The sequence below is a fragment of the Xenopus tropicalis genome, chromosome 7, assembly GCF_000004195.4.
Source record: "Xenopus tropicalis strain Nigerian chromosome 7, UCB_Xtro_10.0, whole genome shotgun sequence".
NCBI lineage: Eukaryota > Metazoa > Chordata > Amphibia > Anura > Pipidae > Xenopus > Xenopus tropicalis.
This window is the reverse complement of record NC_030683.2, coordinates 26,137,988-26,149,079: the sequence shown is the minus strand read 5'-3', so window position 1 is coordinate 26,149,079 and position 11,092 is coordinate 26,137,988. Positions and strand designations below refer to the sequence as shown.

The 11,092-nt window shown below is 40.1% G+C and overlaps 1 protein-coding gene across 4 annotated transcripts in view; it reads left to right on the top strand.

The window, feature by feature from the left end:
- Positions 1–429: 429 nt before the first annotated feature.
- The window catches only part of blnk (B cell linker), an 88,175-nt gene continuing 77,512 nt past the window's right edge, over positions 430–11,092 (top strand). For 2 of the 4 annotated variants that reach the window (XM_031905049.1, XM_031905047.1), the window contains exon 1: positions 430–486. In XM_031905049.1, coding sequence (XP_031760909.1) covers positions 443–486 — 44 coding nt within the window. In that variant the 5' untranslated portion in view covers positions 430–442. Of the gene's footprint in view, positions 487–7,377; positions 7,401–11,092 lie in introns of those variants that run through there. The other 2 variants (XM_031905050.1, XM_031905048.1) reach the window with 1 other exon arrangement.

Here is an 11,092-nt window from a genome sequence, read left to right as displayed (position 1 = left end):
TCTGATGCCTTGTCAGCTGTCGGGTTGCTCAGCCTGATCCCCGTGGGGAGGGTTTCTGATGCCTTGTCAGCTGTTGGGTTGATCAGCCTGATCCCCGTGGGGAGGGTTTCTGATGCCTTGTCAGCTGTCGGGTTGCTCAGCCTGATCCCCGTGGGGAGGGTTTCTGATGCCTTGTCAGCTGTTGGGTTGATCAGCCTGATCCCTGTGGGGAGGGATATCTTGATCATTGTGGTTTTACCTGAGAGCACTGGGCCATTAAAACTTTACATGTGCCAAACCCTTATCAACTGCCCTATTACATGTGTCCAGTAGAACAATATGTTATATATAAAAAATGCATAAAGAATGCAGTGCTGGAGTCCAGACTTAAAAAATCACACAGTTATATGTACTGTTATTCCTATCCTTAATGTTAACAAATATTTAATATCATTTTTAGAATATGACAGAGAGAGAGCTGAATAAATTCAACATACTCTATCAACCGTGAGTCAATTTCACTTTTTCCTTACTCTTTTCTGTTGTACTTCTTGGCTACTTTGTGTGTATTGCATTTTTTCACACCACATTGCTCTGTATTCATAGCTACTAGAGTGCAGAAAATCAAGTCATAAAGAAAAATAACTTGCTCCTGTGTGTCTGACTATGTACCAACAAACCTGTAATGTACTTGTATAGAATTCATATTTTATTTATTGAGTTTTTGTTCCCGCGCTCTGAATTAAAATGTAGAAAACTGGTTATACAAGAGGCTAAAGGCCAAGTTCTTTAATACTGGTCATGGAACTCCAAGGTGGCTTCTAATATCTTCATATTTTACAGAATGGACTTCATTAGCTTTTATAATAGACGAGTCATGTGACTCAAGTTACATCACTGAATACCATTTATAAGGATATATTTTACATGGCTTTTGTGTATGATATACAGAATTATGTACACCCTTCTGTAAGTTTTAAGCCTATCAGAGGTAGGGTTACCACCTCACCCCCTTAATACAGGCCACATATTGAATCCACATCCTGCAGGGCTAATTAGCAATTCATTTAGATGTATGGCTGCACATAAATCAGTCTGCAGAATTCAGAACTTCAGAAGTCTCCACCACCTACTGTATATTATTTTTTGTAACTTCCATATATAGTTATGGGATCTCTTATTCAGAATCCCAATGTCCAAAAGGCAATGAATTATAACGAGACCATCTCCCATGAAGTTAATTTTAAGCAATGATTTCCTTATTCTCTGTAATAATAAAACAGATCCTTGTAGTTGATGGTAACTGAGCTGCATGAGTACTTGTTGGAGGCCAGTGTCAGACTGGGTTTTGGGAGGCCCAATGGGGCTTGTTGGAGGCCAGTGTCAGACTGGGTTTTGGGAGGCCCAATGGGGCTTGTTGGAGGCCAGTGTCAGACTGGGTTTTGGGAGGCCCAATGGGGTGATTGGGGAAGGAAGGGCAGTGGGAGAGCGACAAAATCATAGTTGGGGATTGGGTCTAGGTTGGCTTTCCTTGTGTCCTGCCAGCCCTATCTAACCATGTTGGTGGCAATACAATCCTTGCAATTATATTAATTGTATTCATAATTAAAGTTAAGGTGCCCATACACTATAAGATCCTATGGGTGGGTGATATCGGGTAGCAAGTAACTTAAAAAAAAAAATAATCTGATCGTTTGGCCCTGGGGTCAAACGATCGGATTACATTTGTGGTTTTGGGGCAGTCGGTTCGGGGACCGCATCAACGAGCCGATGCGGTCCCCGATCCGACCGGATTTTCTAACCTGCCCGATCGAGATCTGGCCAATTTCAGGCTGGATATCGGTCGGCCAGGCCGCTCTGTTCTGCCCATACACGGCCGATTAGCTGCCGTATCTGTCCAAGGGACCGAAATCGGCAGCTATAGTCGGCCCGTGTATGGGGGCCTTTAGACCTAACCCTACAGCCCCTAGGGCTTCCCCCTCACCATGGAAATGCAGAGTTTAGCAGGAATCTTCAGTAAGGACAGTGCCACCATAAATATTTCCTAAATCAAAAAACTACCAAAATGTGCAGCCTGCACAGGCCTTATTCATTGAATCAACTTTGAAAAAGGGGGTTATTACTGTCCTTTTAATTACAGACAATGGAACACACAATGGGAATTGAAGTCTCGACTTTAGGAGAATTAACTGCTGCAACATGGTAACTGTAGTCAGAACCAGCAGTGCAGAAAACATCTAAAGACACACACATACTTTATTTAATTATACATAACTTAAATGAAGAAATTGTTGGACAATTGCTTAAAATAAAATTTTTGTTCCTGAAGCAAAATGAGTAGACATCTGCCATTACCTCCCTGCTCTGCCGTTCTGAGTTATTAAATGTGAGCGACCAATACACCCATTCTACTAATCACAGCACAGTATTATAATCCTTTAATATCCTCCTCAGAACTACCTCCAGGTGCCTGTGTGCTGCAATTACCATGAAAGAAATGATTAAAGTCTATGAGGGCCTCGGATCTAATCAAGCTCAGCCTTGTAACGGCACATTTGAAATTCCTTGTCCATCTATTGCTTTCTCTAGCAGAGCCATCGCCTGTTTTCAGAACTATAAGTGGAGTTGTAGCCAATAAACCTACCACCTGTCATTTACCAATGCAATAGAAAGTCAATTAGTGCAAATTCATAAAAGGAACTCTGCCTTAATACTGATGAAAATGATAAAACAATCTAACCTAAACTCTTTCATAATTGCTGCTGAAGTTGTAGTGCAACAACTAGGGAGGAATCAGGGGCCCTTCTGCCATGAGGCTTAGTGAGAATCTTACCTCCTGGTGGCACTTTACCTTTTAAAACTATCCTTGTGGTAACTTCTAAGACATCTAAGACTAGAATTCCAGTTTTTACCCTAGAATGCCCCTACTGCTCTCTCTACTTTAGTGCTTCTGCCCCCCAGTCCCCATCCAATGACAGGAGATACAAAGGATAAGGAAAGGCAAAATCACTGAGTGGTGCCAACATTGATTATAATCACTTAGGCTAATGCCACACCATGCAGATGGTGTATATTTCCGGCAAGCCGGAAAACGTTTGCCGAAAATACGCAAAAACGAGAGACTTTGCATTCTCTCGCATTTTTAGGTGGATATCAGCTACATGTGACTGCAGCCGAGCGTATTCCATTCATTCAGGTGCAGGCACAGGTAGGAGCGTATGGCGCGTATATTTGGCAATCGTTTTTTGGCTGGCTGAACATATACGCCATAGCGACTTGTGGCATTAGCCTTTTGTGAGAAATATACTGCTATCTGCCCATGTATGGGGCCATCGGAGATGGCAAAAAAGCCAAGAAGCACCCCTGGGGGAATTTAGGAATGAAATGTTTGTTTACACCAAAAACCACTGCACAACAAATTCACAATTCCCCAAACCCCATTTCATTCTCCCAAAAAACATTTTTCATGAAAATGTTAGAACACAGTTTGCCCCCCACCATAATATGGGGACTTTATATCTAATTTTTCTCTAACAAGAGAGGCCAGTCTGGTTATCTGAGGCTGCCACATTCAGTTTCAAAAATATATGGTATACATTACTTTAACAGGCAAATATACACACAGGAACAAATCCCAGTAGCCATCATGTCATATAAAGGTGAGAGATCAGAAATTCACCATAGTACATTAGAAAAGAAAGACTTGCCAAACATGGTTACAATATTATAACATAAGCACAAAGAGGGGCAATTACAAACATTTGGCCTATCTTGCAAATTGCCCTGCCATGTCACTTTATGTTAACATGGAAATGATAGGGCTTGGAGCACTTGTTAAGCCTTACAGGCACTTATCATTCAAACACATGCTGGGTTGAAGTGCATCTCAGCAAGTACCCACTCCATGCTTCTCAAAGACCTGTAAGTACGTTTAACTACTTCATCATAACCACTAGAATTATTCATAAACCTCATGGAAGGGACAGTGAAATAAAGAAGAGGAGAACTGCCTGCAGCTTTCCATCTATAAAATTACAAGTATTTAGTTTATTAGAATTCCAAATTACAAGTAAATACATTTAGCTACACATTTTGCAGTTTATTTTAGGCCATTTCATTTATTTCCAAGTTTTGCCCTTATGTGTTATCTATGAGTCAAATCACCTCTATCCAGCACTTACCTGTGGCGCGTCAGGAGAGGGAGACGGTGGATCATGGGAGCGCCCTGTCGGGGAATCGGATACAGGGTTATTCCGGGTACCCCGGTGGCCCAGTCCATGTTGTACAGCATCACTGTTTATTATATGGAGGGTATATATTTTACACTACAGTTACAGAATACAAATCTTAGGCCAAGCTCTCGGCACTGTCTCCCCATTGTGCAGAGAAACCTATGCCACTTCAGATGCCACTTTCAAGACACAGTGGGCTCAACCCCCCATATGTAATAAAAGGCATTAAGTTTGCCCAGGAGCAGTAACCCATAGTAACCAATAAGATGCTTGAACAGGCAACCAGTAAATGCTACCTGCTGATTGGTTGCTGATTTTATTTGTTATACATATTGTCACGCTATTCCTAATGCAGGACAGCCGGGCATACACTTTATTTAATGCAATGAGTATCTGAGAGAAGTAACTTAAAACTCATCTTAAAACTTTTATCAGTCAGTTTCAGCCCTAGAAATGATCCCCCAAGGCGCTAGTGCCCACATTGTCCTTCGTACCTGTTGGTTTGCTTTCATTGTCGGTGCAGCTATAATAGTAATCAAGGGATTTGCAGGCTTTGCGACATATCATTTTAGTCCTGTTGGTGCGTGAGTCATCAAAACCGGCTTCCAAGGTTCTTAAGCGGAGGAAAAAGCACCGATAAATGAAAGAACAGTGCAGTGAAACATTCAGCGCTAGAAAGGATACTTGACATTATTTGAAGACATGAATGGGCACTCTCCTATCAGGAAACAGAAAGTGCCGAGACCTTAGGGCATTTTTACAGCATTAACAAGCTGAACAGAGACAAAAAGGTTACAAAGTATTTTAGCTGCTGGAAGTGCAGGCTTTGCATTGACTGTTAAATAAAGGCATTTAACAGACCTGTTCTACAGGAACCATAGGATTAAAAATACCTGTGATCCCATAAAAGCTTTAAATAAATGTGTACATTAAAAAATGTGCTACCAAAATATAAAGTATAAGTATCAGATCAGGGACATGTGGCCCTCCAGCTGTTATTGAGCTACACAGGTAGGTTCAGTGCTAGCGCCAGAGCCAGAGGGACTGACTGTAGTCATTACAATGGCAGTGTTTCTATATGGAATTATCTAGGGGCACTTACTGTTAGAAAAATATATTTTTAATGAAAGGCTTTATTTATAAACTGTGTTTTACATTTGGGCTTCTTTCTGTGACGTGTTTAAAGAGACCTGTAATGTTCAGGGGTATAGTTTCCCTCTTTAGAGTGTGTGGAGTGGAAAGATTTAGTTATGGATAGTTTGGGGCTCTAGAAGGGCAGAAGTGGGAGACATATGCAGGGGCAACAAAGATAAGCAGCAAGTAAGGAAGTGGGGAAATACACAGAGGGGAAGGAACGTGCCCAGGGGAAGTATGAACGGGTAAGGACTGGGAGGATGTATTAACATTTGAATTTTCGTGGTTTAATCGTTTTTTGAAACCATTACTAAACTCATTAGCATGAACTTCAGTCATTTATCAAAAAATCCAAACTGATGAAAAAGCACAAATGGAAAAAGTCCCAGAAAAAATGCGAAACCCACAGCTTTTCCATGTTGTGGAATGAAAACCTTTTTCGAATTGTCGTACAAAAGCCAGCATAAAAAAACCCCGAAAACGTGAAGCAAAGAAACTCTTCTAGTTGTAAAAGGAACCTCTGCCATTGACTTTTATGTGATCTCCACAGGTTCTAGATGGTGCACTTTTGGTTTGGATTTGTCATGGTTTTGTTGTATAATAAATTGCTTCAAAATCACATTTTTTTCTGCCACAAAATTGTATTTTGGCATAAAAAACCCAAACTGAAAAAATGTATCATTAGTAAATGCCCCCCTACATAATAGGAGATACATGGGGATAAATATGCCAGAAAAAGGCATGGAGAATTAGGCCTCTGGCACACATTTCACTTTTACACTGGCAGAGAAAAGGCCAATTGTCAGTGAAGTGAATGAGACCTGCCTGTCACTGTTGTTACACACATGGCAGATTTTGCCCAAAAATTTTACTCACAACCAATTTCTGTCTGAAATCTGCCCCATGTGCATAGTGACAGGTAGTGTTCATTCCTGTGACTACACACACAGAACGGGGGCAAGGTGGCTTAGCCTTTTTTTGGCCATTTTTATCATGTACATGGCCATGTGTGCCATAGGCTTTAGGGTTTATGAATACGGATTCATTATCTGTAAACCTCTTATCCAGAAAGCTCCAGATTACAGGAAGGGCAATTACCATAAACTCCATTTTAATCAAATCATTAAAAATGTTAAAACCTATTTCCTTTTCCCCTGACATAATAAAACAGTACCTTGTACTTGATCCCAACTAAGATATAATTACCCCTTATTGGGGGCAGAATAGCCCTATTGGGTTTATTTAATGGTTAAATGATTCCCTTTTCTCTGTAATAATAAAACAGTACCTGTACTTGATCCCAACTAAGATATAATTACCCCTTATTGGAGGCAAAACTGGGTACTGGATTTCTTTAATGTTTGAATTATTTGAAGTAGACAAAGTATGGAGATCAAAATTACAAAGACCCCTTATCCAGAAAACAAATGCTCCCCAGTTTTTTCTTTGAAACAGACATGAAATACTGCAAGGGTGATGTACTGTAGGCCTTAATAATAGCAACCCCTACACATTAATGACTGGACACATACTGAATCCTCCTCCGCATGGTTATTTAGCAGCTGACACAAAGGCATCCCATCCTGCAGACTGTACTTGTTTCTATGCAGGCATGCTGATGATGATTTATAGCTCTCTGTTTTAAAATGTGGAGGCGGCAACCTGTTTCCAACACAATTTTGGCAAGCAAAAATCAGTCCAAATCAAAGCCAGCACTTTCCCTTTCACTATTAAACTGGCCGAACAAGGTTTGGTTTTGGTTTATAAGCAAGTCGTTCACTTATCAGCCGTCTTTGCTACAGTCCTCACCTTTGGTAAAATATTTCCCATATTTGTGCTGAATGATCAGGAATAACTGGAATAGACCTAATCATTAACTGGGAGAAATGAGGAAGCTTTAGGTATGTTACCTATTTATCTGACAGGAGGAAACAGCAAGCAAGTAGCATTCTTGTGCCACTAAGTGCTAAAGTGACTAAAGTACAGACGGCGCCTAACTTGGCAGCGGTGCTTTTAGAGAATAAAACCTGTGTATGGCACTTCAAAAATGTCACGGTAGGTTTGGATCTTACTACTTCTTATAGAAAATGTTAGAAGTGAGCCTTTGGCTGTCAGTGGGATTCTAGGAAATGTAGTTTATAAGCAGCATAATACATCATTTGCTCCTTAGTCATACAAGGGGCCACTGTAATGCTGGGGTAACATGAGCCGCTCTACCTTAAAACCATACCTAACAATCTACTATTATACTGTATGTACAGACAATATAACATTATACAGGTATAGGACACATTATCCAGAATGCTCGGGACCAAGGGTATTCCGGATAAGGGGTCTTTCCGTAATTTGGATCTTCATACCTTAAGTCTACAAAAATATCAATAAAACATTAATTAAACCCAATAGGATTGTTTTGCATCCCATAAGGATTATTTATATCTTAGTTGGGATCAATTACAAGGTACTGTTTTATTATTACAGAGAAAAAGGAAATCAGTTTCAAAATTCTGAATTATTTGCTTATAATGGAGTCTATGGGAGACGGGCTTTCCGTAATTTGGAGCTTTCTGGATAATGGGTTTCCGGATAAGGGATCCCTTACCTGTACCAGAGAAAGAATCAGTGCACCATTACCATATAAAAGAACTCTTTTGTTTAATAAGTATGTCTTTTTTCTATCCAACACTTATCAACAGACAAAGAAATCTCTCTATAACCTGATAGAACAATATGCCAACTACAATTTTCAAACTGCATGGTGAAATTGATTTTTTTAATGCCAGCAGTGCAGGATCATTAAAAATACATTTGTAATTCAATATATATATATATATATATATAAATCCACAGTCATTTATACAAGATACTGACTGGTTTCTATGTAGGGGGCAATAGCTGTACTGGAACTAGGAGTGCTTAGGGTGCAACAGAGTGGGGTGCTGGGCACGTACCTCTTTTGTCTGCCTTCCCCTAGTGTTGTGACAGATGAGCACCTTCTGATGAGTGGGTGAAACATTTCAATATTGCTTTATACTTATGGCTACTAGATACTGTATATCATACATAGTAACATAGTAACTAAAAAAGACATACAAACCTTTATGCCTATATATAACCTACCTAAATACTAGCTGATTGAGAGGAAGGCAAAAAAAAACCTTCTGATACATTAGTTATAATACCCTCCCCTAAGTCATTAATTAACAAGTTAAACAAAAGGGGACCCAGTACAGACCCTGAGGGACCCCACTAAAAACCTTATTCCAAGTAGAGAATGTACTATTAATAACCACCCTCTGTACCCGATCCTGTAGCCAGTCTCCTACCCACGTACAAACAACTTCACTAAGACCAATAGACCTTAGTTTAAAAAACAGTAGTTTGTGGGGCACGGTATCAAATGCTTTTGGCAACAAATAGATCACATCTACTGCCCCCCACTGTCCAGCTTCTTACTAACTTCTTATCATGACCTGGATGAAAGACAACCTTCGTAGACATGTGATAGTTGGTTTCATTCAATTTGATACAATGTAATATATTGTATTTCGATCCCAGTGTTCCCCTCTCTTCCATGTTCTTAAGCAGAGCAGTGTTATTTAAAATCCTAAATTCTGCAGTTGGTTCAATCATACCATGGATGTGAATGACATCTTCCAGTTTTTCATTGAAACAAACAGGGATTGTTTGACCATATATTGCATTATATTCAAGCTGGCCATTAACGTCACAGTCATCCCTGGTCTCGCAAGTCCTACACTCACTTTAATGTAATTCACTAAGAGTTCTACTGCTTTATTATACATTTTACACAGGGGTTGAGTTTTACCCGCAACTTACTTGCTTTCAAGGTTAAAACTCCCAAGATTTAAGTTAGTGTAGGTCTGGCCAGACTGTTTCCGACTTTGGTGTAGTTGGGATAGATATCTGCTATCGCAGGCAACTAACCATTCTGAAATGCCTTTCCATCGCCAACAATAGGAGTCGCCAGTGCAAAGGCCTTTGCAACGCTTTGGTTTTCCCAAAGTCACGCAAAGTTTTTCTCCAGCAGGCAACTTCGTTTGATTTCAGAAAACTGAAGCAATGTGAAGTCCTTTTTCAACGGTGACTCCTATTATTGCTGGTTGAAAGGCATTTCGGAGTGGTTAGTCGCCCGTGATAGCAGAGATCTATTGTGGGTGACTAACACACTCAATGGGACATCAGCCTAAAGGGGAGGGCATATCTTGGCAGCTTAATGCACATACTGTATTGTCTAAATGTCCTATATACTGTATATATTGATAATGGGTGCGTGCAGAGGACCTTTTGTCTATGTCTGAATGAAATTTGTGGTCACACCTCATTGCTCCCTTGCCAAAAGACGTACAATTTGGTGATGAGCACAACTTTCCCTTTTTTTTGCTTGATTTTCATTGAGACATGGTCTGATGCTCTGACCCAGTAGAGAAATCTATTACTAACATAGTATATATTTTTCTTTGCCAGGGTTAGGGCCCCATCTCTGTCTCTTGCTTGTAGAAGACATTCAGGCGGCAGTCTTTGGGTATATACAGTAAATGAGCTCTGGAATCTTATGGACTCACAAATTCAAGATAAGGCAGATATAAGCCACCACATAGATTGTCCTAAGGTTTCCCCTGAAAAATATTCTTAAAAAAAAAATAAAAAACCTGTAAACCTGTAAATGTATATGAAAATATATAGTCTAAATAAATTTACTCTGGCTAGAGATCAGCAAAATACAAGTAAACAATCATTCATATACAGCTACTGTACTGAGTTCTGAATAGCCTTAAACAAAAGGACAAAAATCCAATATACGCATGAAGGCTAATGGATTAAGCTAGTGTTTCTCTTTAGGTTTTACTGTAAGTCTTGGGTCAGAAGCTGGGACCCTTTACCATCCCCTTAGAAATAACCGGCTGATCTTCAGATCTATTTCAGATGCTATTCATTAGCCCTGAGACTATTATGTTGTCACGCGGCTGTCAAGTGGCTTCCATTTGAGATGAAGGGTAAAAGTGCATTTAGAAAATTAAACATAAAACGATTTCTTCAAGAAACTGCAATTTAAGCCAATTACCCACCTTCCTCGTGTTTGCATCAAATGTAAATGAGGGCATGGCATTAAATCCTGAGCCATCCTTTAATCGCTCACTTAAACAGTTCAGTGATTGATTTTAATTAGCTCTGTGTTTAAAGTCTCCTGCTCAAGGACCATTAAATATGTGTAACTTAGGGGTGTCAAACTGTATGCTGAAAAGGTTGAAACTGTGCCCACCATTGAACTGAATGAGATGTTTTATGGCACGCTGTGGTGTCTCTATAGGGCAGGGATCCCCAAACTTTCTTACTTGTGAGCCACAGTCAAATATAAAAAGACTTGGAGAGCAACACAAGCACCATAAAAGTTCATGGAGGAGCCAAATAAGGGCTCAGATTGGCTATTAGGCAGCCTCTATGCACACTATCAGCTTACAGGGGGCTTTATTTGGTAGTAAATCTTGTTTTTATTCAACCAAAACTTGCCCCCAAGTCAGGAATTCAAAAATAACTCCCTGGTTTGGGGGCACTGAGAGCAACATCCAAGGGGTTGGGGAGCAACATGTTGCCCCAGAGCCACTGGTTGGGGATCACTGCTATAGGGTTTGTGATATCAACAGAGATTTTTTTAGTGGCCAGAGGCTATTGCCCTAACTTTGCTAAGGATCAGCATATTGAATGGATGTATGGAACTGTTGCTA